General features: G+C 41.4%; 4 protein-coding genes across 5 annotated transcripts; 2 read left to right on the top strand and 2 right to left on the bottom strand.

The window, feature by feature from the left end:
• Window positions 1-1,305: 1,305 nt before the first annotated feature.
• On the top strand, window positions 1,306-7,329 carry tmem221 (transmembrane protein 221). Its single transcript, XM_080473754.1, has 3 exons — window positions 1,306-2,076; window positions 3,167-3,252; window positions 5,200-7,329. Exons 1-3 carry the CDS (start codon window positions 1,397-1,399, stop codon window positions 5,745-5,747), a joined length of 1,314 nt encoding a protein of 437 aa, XP_080329880.1. The 5' UTR covers window positions 1,306-1,396; the 3' UTR covers window positions 5,748-7,329.
• On the bottom strand, window positions 3,389-9,133 carry borcs8 (BLOC-1 related complex subunit 8). Of its 2 annotated transcripts, XM_080473760.1 has the most exons (6): window positions 9,015-9,133; window positions 8,689-8,801; window positions 7,121-7,185; window positions 6,931-7,038; window positions 6,254-6,316; window positions 3,389-4,999 (listed from the first exon to the last, which is right to left on the bottom strand). In XM_080473760.1, the coding sequence occupies exons 1-5, from the start codon at window positions 9,049-9,051 to the stop codon at window positions 6,274-6,276; spliced, it is 366 nt and encodes a 121-aa protein (XP_080329886.1). In that variant the 5' UTR covers window positions 9,052-9,133; the 3' UTR covers window positions 3,389-4,999; window positions 6,254-6,273. The 2 variants fall into 2 exon arrangements, with proteins under 2 accessions (XP_080329886.1, XP_080329885.1); XM_080473759.1 differs by lacking the exon at window positions 6,254-6,316 and having other exon boundaries at window positions 9,015-9,131.
• Window positions 9,134-9,144: 11 nt separating this feature from the next.
• On the top strand, window positions 9,145-12,720 carry rfxank (regulatory factor X-associated ankyrin-containing protein). The gene is made up of 9 exons (XM_080473755.1): window positions 9,145-9,399; window positions 9,511-9,591; window positions 9,742-9,843; window positions 9,930-9,995; window positions 10,101-10,201; window positions 10,637-10,762; window positions 10,896-10,962; window positions 11,058-11,138; window positions 12,037-12,720. Exons 2-9 carry the CDS (start codon window positions 9,516-9,518, stop codon window positions 12,087-12,089), a joined length of 672 nt encoding a protein of 223 aa, XP_080329881.1. The 5' UTR covers window positions 9,145-9,399; window positions 9,511-9,515; the 3' UTR covers window positions 12,090-12,720.
• nr2c2ap (nuclear receptor 2C2-associated protein) lies at window positions 12,670-15,831 on the bottom strand (the record flags this gene model as incomplete). Its single annotated transcript, XM_080473758.1, has 5 exons — window positions 15,785-15,831; window positions 15,611-15,701; window positions 13,398-13,503; window positions 13,214-13,281; window positions 12,670-12,792 (listed from the first exon to the last, which is right to left on the bottom strand). Exons 1-5 carry the CDS (start codon window positions 15,820-15,822, stop codon window positions 12,670-12,672), a joined length of 426 nt encoding a protein of 141 aa, XP_080329884.1. The 5' UTR covers window positions 15,823-15,831.
• Window positions 15,832-16,579: the final 748 nt, after the last annotated feature.

The following is a 16,579-nucleotide window of genomic DNA, read 5'->3' as shown; positions in this document are numbered from 1 at the left end:
CAAGTTCACTGTCATCAGGTTCACCGTGTCCTTCGCACTGCAGCTGGATGGACTACCCAGCAATAAGTCAGCAGACTTCGCACTGCTGATCAATAGAAACGGAATAATCGGGGATGATGGAGGTGAGCTTGTAATACATTCATCATTTTTATGAGGCATTTTTAACCATTATAATTAATATGCTTCTAGACAGGCTTGCTTTAAAAAAGGAACAATTTTTTTTAAACTTTCATTTACTTTTTTCATCACGATTCCTTCTCCAAAATGTAATAAATTATGGTGGGAATAGGCTCCCTTGAAAAGGAAAAAAAAAAAGCTCTCTGGCGCCCCTCAGAGGATGCTATGATAATACTAATGTCTATTCGATTATATGTAATCTCTCTCTCTCTCTCTCTCTCACTCTCACACTCTCACACTCTCTCTCTCTCTCACACTCTCCCTCCCTCCCTCCCTCAACTGGGATTCATGCCCCCCCACACCCAAGGCCAAGACCTAAAAGTTGGTGCAGATGATTTAGAGCCAAAATTGCATCCCCATTAAACTGCGCACGTTTCCAAGGTAACAAAGCACAAATGCAATGAGAATCGGAGAACTGGAGGAGCCTGGATGAAAGAGATACTCCACAGAGGGTCAGTTGAGGTAGCTGCTCTGCTGCACATTCCTGAAGTTTACCGCCATGTACACTTGGTCTCATTGTGCGCGAGAGCAATTTCAGGCTGTTTGGGTGCAAGTTATTACTGTTAAAGTATTGTTGTTTGTTTATATTAGTCCGATACGTTTGTATTTCCTTTATAGAGTGCAACCCTGTTATTCAGACTATCACATGGTCTGTTGAAAAGTGAGCTGCAATAATCTCTTAATCACTTCATGAGGATAGCAGTCTTCATTACAGCTTAGGAAGCAGGCTCATAAGAGGACCCAGGGCTATTGTCAACACACTCCATCCGGCCATAATATATGCTCCTTTAAACAACTGAGAGTAATTGTTTGAAGGGTATGGCACTGTCTTACTTAAAAAAAACAAAAAAAAAAAACAGCCTGTGGCAATTGAGCATTTTGTTTCCTCACTTCCTCATCTTTTTGAACTGGCCTGTTGCCCTAATCTGTTTTATCATGCATTTATTGTATTGATTTTGATTGTATTGTATTGCTATTGATACATGGTGCAAAACGGATGTCTAATGTATAGCTTTTTATAATTTATTGTGTACCATGTTAAATATTTGAATAACAGGTACAGTTCAACATGGACTCGAACCAGCAACCTGAGAGGGTACAGCCAAATATCAGCAGATTTTTAACGAGGTTTATGTGTTGAAATATTTACATTTTGGGTGAATCTCTTGGTCCAAACTTTAATCAGTGTGCGTTTCTTTTCTCTAATTGTCTGATAATCATGGGTCGACAAGCGTCTGATGGCCTTTGTTCGGTCACGCTGTTGAGTCTGCGAGCAGGTCGAGGTTTTGTTTCCGACCATCCGAGAGAAAAAGTCCATTGTTGTGGCGAACTTTTTAATCTGGGGGATTTGGAGCCCATCACATGGTCAGACGGGGCTGCGGGGCGCTCTGACCACAACAGGCTCCAGTCCACACCGAGGACAAGCCCTTTTCCTCCACACAGGACGCGGAGCATTTCCTGCGCTCTCCGCCATGCAGGCGCACTTTGCGGGACTTTAGGACCGCGCGCGGAGCTTCTTTTTCTTTTTCTTCTTCTTTTTTTTCCACACAGAAGGGAAACTTTCTGTCATCCCGACCGCAGGATATCTGGGACAAACATGACGCAGAAGTACAGCCAGCGGTCGCTGATCGTCCTCTCTCTGCTGGGGATCTTATCCGCCATCATGTCCGTTCTGTCGGTCATTCTGATCTTCCAGCTGCTGTCGCAGCAGACAGCGGTGCGGGAGTCCCCCCCGTCCACCTCCGCGCTCATCCCCCCGCACGTCTGGGCCGTGCTGCTGCCGGTGTCCACGGTGCTCTCCGCGCTGTCCCTCACCCTCAACCTCAGCTCGGTGGTGGTCTGCCTGCTGCACAGCTACTTCTCCACGGAGGTCTGCAGGGGCGAGCAGGACACCGACAGGTATTCCCCACCTGTTGGTCAACACCTGCCGCTGCCACGGTCTTTTGTTTTGTTTAATTTTTATACTGCTGTTTATACGACATACGTCACATTTAGAAACTTTCTGGCAGGTACTAATTAAAATAACTGTATGGAATACAATAAACCTGGAAGTTTCTTTTTTTAAATTTTAATCCTAGTCCATCTTAAAATGGATAATCCGTTGAAGCTATTAGTTACTGTTATTGCTATTTATAATCCTGTTATTACTCTCTACCACGCATATAGCTCCTAAATCATAACAATAACATGAGTAAGATTGCATGTTGTGTGAACAATCAGGTGTTGCAGCTCTTACATGGATTTCCTATGTTGTGGTCACACACCATTCATCCCTTCAGTATGTGTGTGAGCTCCTCGTGCCCACACAATCTTCTTTAATAGCTAATTCCTAAACTGCAGGTTCACCCCAGATAATGAATTCAACAATTGGGTCTCCTGAAAAGAGAACACAGCTTCTGGAGCTTGAAATACGCCAGCTCCCGTGTCAGAGTGCAGAGGCCCGCACTGCAATGCTGTTGGTCGACCCCCACCTCTCAACCCTTACAAATCCTATCTAAACAATGGCCCTCCTCTCATTATGCACCCAACACACGGCCTCTGGCTGGCCCTTTCCCACGTCGGTTTAGAAAATCCAGCAGCATACCCCAGGACCTACCGGCTGACAGAGGGGACATTCCAAGGGAAAAGTGAATAATGAGCCGCGTCACAAGAAAAGCCCTTCGGTCAAAACAATAAAAAAAAAATAATAATAATATTATAGGAACTCAAAATGTTGCGGCATCAGAAACTTCATGGCCCAAATATGGGATGCTATACAACAATGAACCATAACTTAATACCCCCATTCCCTCTGTGTCTCTTTATCCGAAAACAAACTGAAGTCAGGTGTGCAACCTACAGAGGGACGAGGAAGACCACAGTGAGAGAGGAAAACAGACATCAAACGACCACACTTTGTAGTAGAGTTATGAACAAACAAGAAACTAGTCTACTGTTTTCTGTAAGTGTGCGTCCCTTTTATATTAATAAAGACATTTTGTTTCAACAGAGCTGACTGGTTCCTTTTGGACAGCAGGGCTGTGCGACATGTGGCCATCGGGCTCTTCTGCATGGGGGTTTCAGTGTATTTGGCAGGTGAGAAAATTGGATAAAACAAAACTTTTTAAAACTTTGAAAAGTGTGCAAATGTACCCAACCCAATCTGTCATAGAGGCAACTTGTTAGACATTTAATGGTTTACGAATAGGCAACAAAAATCCAGATATCAATGTCCGAAAGAAAATTATTTATTCATATAGTACTTTTCACAGATAAAAATGAAACAACAGCTTTTTTGAAAGAGGCAATGCAGTCTCCGCTGCGGAGAGACAACCCGGAGAGAATTCCACAGTTTGGGTGCCTGAAACGCTCAAACTCCACAAGTTTAAAACAGAGTGCGTGGGACCAACAGCAACTTCTCACCTGTTGACCTCAGAGCACGGGAAGAACAATAAGCTTTCGGCAGGTCAGTGGTTTATTGTTCAGGTTGACCATGTAGGGCCCTAAAAGTTAAGACTAAAGTTTGAACACAAATTCAAAAATTTACTGAAGAGAAGCCAAGACTGGAGGAAAGCCAGACGTTCTTTTGGTGCCAGTTGAAAAGTCCTGCTGCTGCATTTGGGAAGTCGGAAGACGGTCCAAAGCACTGTGACAATAATCCAAATGAGAACAGATAAAAAGGTGGATAATCATTAAGTTCAGCTTTTGTCACCAGGAGTCTGAGTTGTAAGATATTTCTCAAACAGTAAAAAGAATTCCTAAGCAGCTGTTTGGAGTGATGCTAAAACAAACATCAAACTATCAAAGTGGACAGCCACATTTTAAAGACAGGATTTATTTATCTGAAGAACCTAAAAAGCCAGTGTGCTTTCTGGATCAGCTTGTCTGGCGCTATGATCAAAGTTTCAGCTTTCTCATCGCTCAACTGTAGGAAAATTGTTGTTTTAACCATTGCTTGAGTTCTGTTGGGCAATTTCTTCAACTGGCCAATCGAAAAAATTCAAAAGCTTTAAAAGAACAATGTCTCTGGATATTGTCAGCATAGAGATGATATGGTAAAGCATTATTTGGCCAAAAAGGATTATGTATAGCAAAAATGGAATCGGACCCAGAACCAATCCCTGGGGTACCCCGCAGAGCAGGAAGGCAGTATGAAACCTTTATATAAACACTAAGAGATCCCTCAGATAGAACATAATCCATTAAACAACAACATGACTAATCCCAAACAAGTCCTTATGCCTGGTAATCATTTGATAGTAGCAGATTCGGGAGAGTATAAAGTTCTGGTTCTAATGGGTTTCTACTCTGCATTTCATACTGTGATTTGACAGTAGCAATTTCTCTTAAGTGTAATTTATGAAAAGCAGACTGGAAAGTATCCATCACATTGGTTTTCTCCCACCAAAAATAGTCCATTTTATAGCCTAATTCTTTTTCTAAAATATTTGGGGCCTTGGAACTGTTGCTGAAAATTCTAAGATAAAGATTTTCAACGGCGCAGGCAAAACCGCACTGCTGGTCCCACTGCTCTGATCCGTCCAGTGAGTTCCAGAGTACAATGCATTCTTTGAGCAGCCATGACTTAAGTGTTTTTAATGCTGAACCTGGCAGCGCTGCTGTGCTCTGTTCCACGGGGTGGCTTGTACTGAGGGTCACTGGAAGCAGTCACTCCATTGTGATGAGGTGGTGTCGCCCTCATGCCCCGACTTCAGCTGCTATCAATAGGTAGCCGAGCGAGAATTTCCCCCGGCAACACCGTGGATTCAGGAAGTCGCGTCACATCCCAGAGCTGTGCTTTTCTGCCCCCTCTTTCTGCATGCCTGAGTCCACGGTCCTTTTCCTGCGGACAAATATAGAACAACTTGTTTCAGAATCTTTCAATGCGTTTTGTTTTTATTCGTGTGCTCCCTTACAGTAAAACATAGTTTGATTGTAACATATGCTCACTTGTGGGACTACTAAAGATTGATCTAATTTAATCTATAGTTCTGCCTTAATAAAATCAGAATTTCACAATCTATTTCCTTTCTTTCTTTGCAGCTATGTCAATCTTCATGCTCCTAATATTTGAGATAGAGACCGGCATCGCCAGCGCTTGTGTCCTCGCCTCTGGGATCCTAATTGTGTTGGTTGTTGTGATACACTCTCTGGTCAAAGCCTCCCGCAGTGCCAAGCACTACCACAGCGACCACCTCAACACCCTCTTTCAGAATGACCACGGTGGCAGTAGAATCAACGCGCCTGTCTCCCGGCCCTGCGAGCTGAAGATCGGCGTGGACAAGCCACGAATTCACCGCAGCCAGTCTCACCTTCCGCCGCAGCTGTCCTACCCACAGTGCGGCAATCCCAGGCAGCGAGAACACTATCAGCAGCCGCAGTATTCCCCTACTGAAGGGTCACAGGGCCACTCGAGTGAGAGAGACGGCTACAGCAGTGGCGGGAGCTTTCCTCGAATGCACCGGACCCTGTCTACCGAGTCTGGTTTGTTACAGGCCCAGGTCAAACCCTGGAATGGGGTCAATAATGAGATGAGGAGTGTCCTCGCGCGCAAGTCAGGGATCTCTGCAAAGGACTCAACTCTTGTGTGAACTACGCTGCGGCTTCAGAAGGCCGATACCCTTCATGCGCTGCAGACGCCGACGACAGTGCCGTGGTATAACTTGTTAGTTTGTACAAACCACAGGACTGTCAGTTTTGAGCTACGTCAACACTTCTCCCATTCATATGATCAAGTATCTTTGTGGACGTTCTCTTGGTGGTAAATTCACTACAAAAGTCTTGGACCTTATTCGTATGGATGAACTTGATTTGAATCCGATACATACCAGTGCCACACAAGTATCGACCTGACGAGTTTATAGCTTTCATCATCTTCATGTAAATACTATATTCTCTTGTATATAGTAGCTTTTTGCCAAATATGTACACACAAAGTGCAGATGTGTTTTGCCATGTCATTCAAAATTTCACATAAACTTTGAATAAATTAATAAAATTTAAGCTGTTGCAGAAACAAACAAACAAAAGATTAGTTTTACTCCTGTCTTTGTAGAGATTTCTCGTTATTGATGTGCCATGTCAGGAAACTACTAACCTTTGGCACCTGTGCAGAGGTCATGAGGAAGTGGATGGGGCATGTGGAGCGGAAACAAGGGGGCTAGGAGAAAGAGTCACATCATGTGAGCTCCATGCAGGGGTCAGTGGAAAACAAAACAAAACATATGCAAACTATAGAAGAATACAATGGGGAAACATTAAATTAGCTTAACAACCAAAAGCTCAGGAGAGACGTAAACTGAGAGGCAAGGTAAAACATGAATTGACACAAGAGAAAACAAATGAAAAATACAACAAACAGAAATAAAAGTTGATCAGGAACCGAGGCCTAATGTGGAGTAAAAAATAGATAAAGAGGATGAAAAGCTATAAGGTGAAAGCCCAAAGACTTGACGGTGTATTGCTCAACCTTGCGTTCGATTGGTTATAATTACAAAACATATAATCCCGTAATAGTCTGGGTACTTTCAGCAATTACGGTGTTTGTTTCAATTAAGCGTTTCAATTTGGAAAGATAACAATAAAAAAAACACTTGTGATGAACATATTTTCTCCAAAGCAGAGATGGATTTAGTATATATGAAACATTTCAAAAGCTGCAATGTCATCCTAAAGAAAGTAGAGTAATGTAGCATGTTAGACCATCTCTCATTTCTCCCAACACCATGCTTCAAGTTCAGTATGTCTCGGTGAATATTCACTAATGCCTCCCACCTGCGACCTTGAGAGCTACTGATCTGCTCCTTCATGCTGATGGCTTGACGGAGAAGACCGTCGATGTTTTTAAAATACAGGCTGCTGTTTGACATGCTCTTCACGGCACTGCGAAAACCAACAGATCAATTTGAGTGTCAAGTCAGGGAACGCTCACTTTCATTAAGATTTTAAGTCTGCATCAACTCACCTGCATGCATATTCTACGGTGTAAATGGCTCCTTGACTTTGTTCTTCCCAGCTCTGCATATCTGTCTGTGAAAGAAACAAAACACAAGAAAAACAGCTTTGAACAGGAACACTGTGTCCCATAATGCTGGGTTTTTCTCTGTAAAAGTGCCTTGAAATGACTTGTATTGGGTGTTGTATAAATAAAATAAAATTGGAAATGAAAGGACGAAACGCATTCTACTAAATTCATCATGAACCGCCTAGAGTTCATGGGATTTACAGCTTTGTGACTTCAAACACTCTCGCCAGATGAAATGTTTGTAATTACTCCATGGCCCAAAGCAGGAATGCAGAATATAGGATTTATTTTTGCCCACATGCAAATACTTTGCAGCCTCTTTTGTGAAACTGCAAATGCTGACATACTTATTCTTACATCAAAGCATCAAGTCCCAATTGAACATATAACATGAATTAGAAATTATCTATCTATCTATCTATCTAACCATCCACATGCCAACAGTCACTTTGATTGCATCATTGACTCAAAAACTTATGCAATGTTTTTCCTTAGGGAAAAAAAATAACAAAAAACAAAATACCTACTTCTGTTAAACAGCCTATTGAATTGGATTACAGACGTCATGCTACTTTACTTAAACTGGGCTTGATGATTCTGTGAGTTAATCCCAGTAGAAGCCACAGACAGAACAAATGTGACCAGTCTAACTTATTATTTATGGCCTTACCACAAGGGGATACATGTACATTTTAAAGCCAACTGGCAAGATGCCACATTGTAATTTAGGAATGTTGATGTTAAAAGTGCAATTAAATGTGTTGAAAAATGAATTAACAGCTTAAGTACTTTCTGTGGGGACAATTTCAATTTGGGCAAATATGCACGATCACAGTGTCTTTTTTAAATGGTGCTATGGTATAGTTAGAACATATTTCGGATATTTTTGATTGGCCTTCTTTATGAGTGTAACCTGAAGTGTTCTTTTCAGTCTGATAGACTATTGTTGTTTTATGGTTTTCATTTATCTTAAGTGCCTTTTTAATATGATGTAAATGATTTTAACATAGTCTCTAGTTTGTTAAATGAGACATTGATATAGTCAACAAATATTTAAATATATATATTTCATACATGTGAACTGTATAAAAAAATGTATTGCACTGTATTACACACAGAAACATTGTTCAGGTTCATGGCTTATGTCTATTTCCCACTGTCTATAAAAGCTAACTATAGGAGATGCTTTTTCTCATCAAGATTTGACTATATGTGTAAATATCGATTAGTGTCCATACCAGCAATATGAACATCGTTTATCTGTGTCAACCACACTTTTCATATTGGTGCTAGAAATGTGAATAAACACTGAAACTATACCGTTTATTTATTTTCATTTCTGTGTGAACAGCCTAAGAGCTGCACTTAGAAATGATCTAATCAGCACAATGCAAAGATCTCTGTCGACATGCATTGAAATATAAGGAAATTGAAGAGTGTTTTATTTAACAAAACAAATAAATTAATAAAAAATAAAACTCTCCCTCAGGGTGTCTCGTGAAGAGTACCTTGTGTTGGACCAGCTCCGGCAGAGACCTCCTGACGTGCTCCTGCAGCCTGTAAAGGGCCACCGACGGTTCGTTGGCCAGGACGTACATGCTCTCCGTGAATTTGTCAGTCACTGTGAAGAGATCAATAAAGTCTCACTTGCAGTTTGCAGGGAACAGAGGAAGAAAGGACGCTGGTTCCAAACAACAACTCGGGACATGGACACATATCATAACAAGACTTCATACCAGTTAGCTTTAGCACACCGCGGCCAGGCTAACGTAACCGAGGACTTTGCGATTTAAATGAGGTACGTTTATGACTCCTTTGTGTGGTTCATGCTCACCTCGTCTGACTTTAAGTTGCATCTCCTGGTCATCCATAGTCGAAGTTTTACCGTGAGACGCTAAGTCGCTGTGCGGGGGATCACTGGACTGCAGCAGCCGCTTCCGTATTATTGTTGTTGTGTGCAACCAGAATAAACTCCGGGCGGAAATGTAGATTGTGGAAAACTATAGTTCTTCCCTCAAAGAGTCCTAGATGCAAGAATACGCCTTGATTCAAACATATTGTATCCTGTTTGGTGAACATATTTCCTAGACGTATGAGCGGCATTTAAAGTACTCTCTGCGCAATTCGAAGATCAGTAAGAGCCACCGTATCGTCCGAGAAAATTTACTTTCAATTTTCACAAAAGGAAGTGAGCGCGGTTCACGTTGAGGCTAAATGTGGTGAGTGCAAATGCAATTGGCGTTTTAAAAAAACGGACATGATTTCGAAACTTTGTGTTGATGCCATAAGCCTAGTCAGTTTTGAGTTTTGGTGTGTTTTTGTCTTTGCAGTGATCATGGAGAGCGGGGGTGATAGTGAGGTTGCCGATGGCCAGCATGTTAGTGCCATTGTGTGTCCCTCCGAGTCAAGAGGTGAGAGATCCCAAGGCATTTTATTTAGGATCTACCCGTGATACTGTGGCAATTAAAGTTCTGAACTCACAAAACAGATCATTTAAAAACAACCAAAGCACATCTGTCCTGCTCCCTTATATCTGGCTGTCTGATTTCTGCTGCTTCCAGAGAACATAGACCTGGGTGAAGATGATTTGTTCAAACACTCCACCACTCTGACCAACAAGCAGCGAGGGAATGAGCTTACAGTTCGCCCAGCAACACTGGACTGTAAGACCTAGCAAACATGCTGTGATATTGTACACACGTTTTAAATATCTTGACCATGTGAAGTTATTTTAGACTTTCGCCAATAGCTCTGTCCATACACCAGCTGGCAGCTCAAGGCGAGGTTTCACAAGTGGCTGCACATCTGAGTAAAGGTTAGTGAAAACATTCACAATAACAGCAAGCATGTTTTTTTTTTATATACCAATATAACTGTTTGTAATGTCTTCTATTGGACTGTAATCACATTTACCTTGCAGACGGTTCACTCCTCAGTAGACAGGACGAAAGAGGGTTTAGTCCTCTGATGTGGGCAGCAGCATTTGGAGAGAAAGCAGTGGTGGACTTTCTATTGGAGAAGGTGAAGCCACACGAAATGGAACTTTGACATTGGCCTCATCCACTCAAACGACAACATACATACTTTAATGCAATAACCGCCAATTCTTTAGTATGACATTACCTTACACAAAACAAAAAAACAACACAAAAAAGCAAATTAGACAAATGTTTTGCCAGGGTTGCAAAGTCGGCACCTCACAACACTGATGGTATGTCACATGACACCCTGGTGAGGATCGACCGCAAGCCTAGGCATCCTAGTTTTCTCCCCACCATCTCTGTGTTTCACCTGTTTATTTTTCAGGCATGCATATATCTATGTGATCTCCAGTCAAAGTACCAAGTTCATACCCACCACATGCAAAACCAAGACGACTGTCCTATAGTTATGCATGCGCCATATACATCATCAAAAGAAATTGGCAAAGTGTCGTTGTTGCTTACTGTATTCTAGGGTGCAGACCCCAACACTATTGCACGGGGACGAGAGAGCGCTCTGACACTGGCCAGCTCCGGAGGTTACGTGGACATTGTGGTGTCACTGCTGAAACATGGGGTGGACATTAACACTTATGACTGGGTACAATAGTCTTTTATAACTTACCATAACTCTTAAAAAATCTAAAATATCTCAAATTAGAGATATATTTGCATTTTTCTAAAATGCATTTGTGTTCTGTGATTAATCCGTACACTGTCTTTTATTTTTTCAGAATGGGGGTACTCCTCTTCTCTATGCAGTGCGAGGGAACCATATCAAATGCGTAGAGGCACTACTTGGTACATTGCATGTATAGAAATCATGATGAATTCAGTCAAAATCTGAATGAATTCTAAAAAAAAAAAAAAATCTCTTTTACTGTGCTTTCTTTTAGCCAAAGGAGCAGACATGACTATTGAGTCTGATTCTGGATACAGTCCAATGGCCTTAGCTGTAGCTCTGGGCCACAAAAAAAGTATGCGTTTTTCTTTTATTTCAAATGTTCCCATTGTCATCTCACGCCAAATGGGTAGATTTAAAAAAGAAATTTCAACTGGCCAGCCTAGATTTGTGCAAAAGCTTGTTTTGGTTCCTGAGATATGGATGCTTAAACAGTTGGCCTTGGTCTAAAAGGGAAATGGGCTGCACCAAAATGCTATGCATCTTATTAGTCAAACAGGCAAAAGCCCAGACATCACAGCCCAACACAGCTTCCTCCAGCGCCGGTGGGGGAAACCCCACTAAGATGAACTGAAACCAATTGAGACATACAATCTCTTCAGCAGGTCCTTGGTGCTCCTGCTTCTTACACTCACACAAGGTGATACCTTAAGGTGTCTGAACCACCTGAACTGGCTTCTCTAAAGCCGGAGTCTCTCCCTGATTTGTATTGAATCATATTTCATTCTGTCAGACACACTCCAATAGCTCTTAAAATCCAATACCAGAAGTGTCACATATAAAAATGTCAAACATCTATTGTGATTTTGTTGGAGGATCCATTTGTTTGTGGAAAATATTTTCCTTAGACTAGGAGTGGCCGCTGAGAAAATGCCACGTTGGAATCTCTATGCAACCTTTTAACGCAACTGGATTTATTCAAATTGGTCAGCTCATAAATGTTAGTATGGATATGCCAATTGTTCATGGTTGTAGACATTTACTATTTAATACAAATCTTTAAAATTCCAAGCATCCTATCATTTCTGCAGATCAACAGTGATTTAAGGCGACCATACCTCAGAAACTAAAGCAGCCACACATTTTGCACCCTCTATATCTGATGCTCATGTCACAGAATAATCTCTAGTTTTTTTTTTATGAAAGGCTGTACAGTTTTGCTTATTTAACATTTTCTTGTTCTTTCTTTGTAGTTCAGAAAGTCTTGGAGGATCATATCCTGAAACTCTACAAGCGACCAACATGACAGTAGTCAAAGTGACGACAAAGGACATTTTGATGTTGACTGGTCTAAAAATCCATGACCTGTTATCCTGCGAGATGATGGATACATCTTTCACAACTGATATGACCACATGGAGACATTCCCAGTGTAGACTGCATAGTTCCTTTTATTTCATTTACATACATTGCAATGTGTAAAAAAAAAAAAAAGTACAGAGAGTAAAATGTGACAGTTGTGCAGCAGCTTGGCTGAAGAGCAGCAAAGAAATGAGAGTATACGAGTTGTAATGAAATTGTATTTTTCTACTGGAATGGCACTTCGTCCCAAAAGGCACAATACCTGTAAGGATGATTGGTTTTTCCAAGTGCTGTTGCAATCAGAGCAAGCCAAATAAATTTACAATAAAAACTTGCACCTTGTGTCTGGATAATGAAGGTTGTCTGGCAGAACCCCGTGCGCAGTTTGACCAAAAAAGGCCATGTTCACATCAGTTCGCGAGGTGGCGTTGCAGATGAAGTTTCCCAAGTGCCACCACAACATCATGCATCCTGTATTTCACTCAGTGGTCACCCGCCCCCCCATGAGAGAATAAAAACGAGAGTCATGAGGCTGTTTCCCCCAGGATGTCCAAGGAATAAACAATAATTCTCCCAAAAAAGTCAGCACTATTCTCAAACATTATTTTAATTTTGTCCACAGCAGGGGCCTCCTGGATGGGAAAGCTGTGGGTGTGGAGTTAAGAACAAGATAAGCGTGGTAATGTACAGCATGCCTAGGAAAATATTGTCTGATACTTATTATGAACCATGTTGCACAGTAATAAGAAACACGTATTCAAGTGGGGACAGGGACCACTTGAGCAAATGTAAAATTACTGGTCGGCTGGAAACCTTTAAAAGCGCATTCAATATAATAAAAATGTAAATCATTATTCCATTTAACATAATAAAGCAATGTAACATGTATAAGCAAGCACTAATTGTAGGAATTAGGATTTGATAAAAACAAACAAACACCCTTATTGTTCAGAAAAATAACTTCCATAACTGCAGATGCATTTTTAACCATCATTAATTTTGCCTCGGTATAGTAAAGAATTCCCCTAAACCTCTACCTGTTAATTACACACTGAGCGTGAAGGATATCTGGAGTGAGTTGTTGTCTTCTGGGTAAAACTTGCTGAGCACTGTCAAGTCTCCATCCTTTGGACAGCCTGCATAAAGCACAAGTGGAAATGATTTTACCTTTACTTGTAGCCACTGAAACAACAAACACTAAAAGTGGGAGGCAGTCAACAATTTCAAAAATGAACCATCCCGTGAGCTTTACCTTCTATTCTGCAGGTTTTAGCTGAGAACCCTCCCTGGAATTGGACCTGGAACTCAGACACTCGGACCGACTTGGGGAAATCCAAGGACACCCATTGGCACTCGCCCTGCCAAATGCACAGTTTAGATCCAGATTAACATGATAGTATACACAGGGTGTGACTTTTGCTAAAAAAAGACATTTTAAAAACAGAAGCCACCTCCCTTCCTTCACAGACATTCAGTTTTATAAAAAATAGTAGCAGTAAATCGTCATTGGTGAAATTAAGAAAATACCATTTTAATTAAATCAAAGCCAGATATAAAAGAGTTGTTTTGAGCCTCTTTTTTTTTTTTTTTCCCCCCAAACCATCCGGGCTTTCTTTGACAAACTGATCATCGATCCCTAAATGCTCATCCATGCAGAGTCAGATTTTCCAAACATGTCCTGACTGACCATTAGAATTATTATTTTTCTTTTGACATGATTTCTTTTAAAATGTTCATGCAATATGCCTACAATTTTCCTGGGAATGTTTTACAGTAGTAGTCATTATGTGAGTTGATCCACGGCCGCTTATGTTCCCAGTTGCTGAAATAGTGAACGGAAAAATTAAAAAAAAACAAAGTGCCCCATTCGACTCTGATACCAATGGTGTCTGTTTTTGAACTGATTCTAACGTAAACATATTGAAATTTACATTACAATTTCAATTTCTGTTGCCCTGCATGTTTTAGGTCTCCCCCAGTTGCAACACACCTGAATGCAATAAGAGGCTCGTTATTAGGCTTTTCTACAAGCTTGATGATGACATCAACCTTCGATTGAAATGTGCTGAAGCTGGGAAGGAGCTAAAACGTGGACACCGGCCCTCGGGGCCCAGAACCGAGGACCCCCGTTACAGTTACTATCTTTAGAGAGACATGTGTTTTCTCATTAAAGCTTAAAAGCTATTGCAATATTTAAGTTTCCTTCTGGTTGGCATGATTCCATCCACCTCGTTCCCCTGTGATTAGTGATGCCGATGCAGCTGTATAAATGTGCCACACAAGCTGGAGCTCAATATAATTTGCAGATGAAGGATGACCACAAACAGTCATTTTAGGAGCTGAGCTAGAGAATAAGGAACTTCACTGATTGTATTGGAGTCTTTTTAATGGCTATGATATGACAGAAAATGCACAATTTCCCTTGCAGCATGAGGTAAGATTTACTACACACAGGTATTGGAATTGATTTCGGTATCGTCTGGCGATGGTTTTAGATCAGAAAGATATCGGTGTAATCTCACACTATTACACTGTTGTCATATATTTCAATGAATTTACTCAAATCCCAAAGATGGTCTACTTAATACCTGGAGATTATATGGCCAGTGGACCACATTCAGGCCTTTGTTTGTCTCTGAACGGCCTACAAGAAGGGTCAACAAGAAGTTATGAATCAAATGAAAATTCAATCTAAAGTGTGTATTAGAACCGTTTAGAAAATGGCACCATTGCAGCTGGGTTTTTTGTTTTGTCATTGAAATAACGCAAAGAGAATCACTAGTCAGCCTGACTGATGCAGAGCAGTAACGTATCAAAACCATGTAACATACTGCCTTGTCAACAATATCTGGAATGACACATTTCTGAGGTTTTCAGAAAGAAATACACAGACAATAATTGCTGGCTTCATCTGTAAACAAGGGCCACCTGATCGATACCTGCTTTCTCACACAATGAATGACCTGACTAACTGAGCTCCACACTACTTTATATGGAACATACATCTTTTAATTAAATTCAGAGTGCAGAGCGTGCACATCACGATTGTTGGGTTTGTTGGTTTTTCTATGACTCTAATACACCTACTAGTACATTATTTTCCTTGCAGAAATGGAATTTGATGATTGACCTGGTCACCTGCTGTTATTACACAATTCTATATCAGTTTGAGCAGACCTTATGGCTCAAAGATCGATTATAATCGTATTTCTACCTTAGGCACGCTAAGAAGAAATCACGTCCACCCATGGTACAGAGAGAGGAAAACTTATTTTAATAGAATATATAATAGATGATCTCTCTCTTATGGCTGTTGTGGGAGAAAAAAAAATCGCTGTTTATGCATCTTCTGAGAATCGATAAGCCTCCCAACTAAAACTTTGGCCACACGTGTAAAAGGCCTGCAATGAATTTTTAATGAATAAATAAGTTAAAAAAAACAAAACACAACAATGCCGTTCTGACCTGGTCTGAGTTCCAGCAGGTCTCTTCGTTACTGTCGAACATGAATTTCTTCCCAAACTGCTTGACGTCTCGGTTCAGGACCGAGCTCACCCTGAAAACACACTCGCGTCTGTTAGTCACACGTGTCTTCGCACACAGAGTCCACTCGTTTAACGCTATAGTTTACTAATTTACCTGCTCTGTGTCTCACTACAAATCAACGAGGACGCCATGCTGTACAATGCTGCGGTCACGTGACGCTCCTTTACGTGGGTGACGTCGTTGTGCGCCCACGCGGCCACTAGGTGGCGGTCGCGGCCTGCTGGAGATTTAAAGAGAAGCCCACAATTCTTTAGGGGGATACAAACGCTGTTTCTCCCCCTTCATCCCCAGAACCCCAAAGCTCATGATTAAAGACTGAGATCCTGAAACGAGGGGAGTCCTCCTGCACGTGGACAGTGACTCAATAATTTGTTCCAGGAAGTCTCACTGTGGCTCCTCAGCCTGAAAGGTCAGGGGTCGATTAGGAAGATTGGACCACGATCATTTAGAGGGGGGGGGGATCAACCAGCAGAGCTATTACAAACCACAGGTGAAGCACACACACGATATAAACAAAAAAAGACACAAGCAGCATGCGTATAATAAGATTTGGCAGCATATCCCAGCGTTTGTGTTTCATAATCTGAGAACTGACACCACAGGAGTATGAGTGTGTGTGTGTGTGTGTGTGTGTGTGTATTTGGCACATGGTTCGTTGCAGATGGAGAACCCTTGCTAAGGTTTTGTGACTGAGTCACCACAGCTACTCCTCTAATAGCTACACCTTTCCAAAAGTGTGTTACTATTGTTATAACTTGATCTTGAAAATACTGTAAAGTCGTGGATAAGATGGACAATTCTCTAAACAATAGTTTGAGAGCATAAACAGGATGAGATGGTAAATGTGGCCTGATTCATGCAGTGTCATGACATGTCAGCGAGCATCCT

The sequence above is a fragment of the Lipophrys pholis genome (assembly GCF_963383615.2).
Source record: "Lipophrys pholis genome assembly, chromosome: 10".
NCBI classification, from domain to species: domain Eukaryota; kingdom Metazoa; phylum Chordata; class Actinopteri; order Blenniiformes; family Blenniidae; genus Lipophrys; species Lipophrys pholis.
This window is presented reverse-complemented; position numbering and strand designations above follow the sequence as displayed.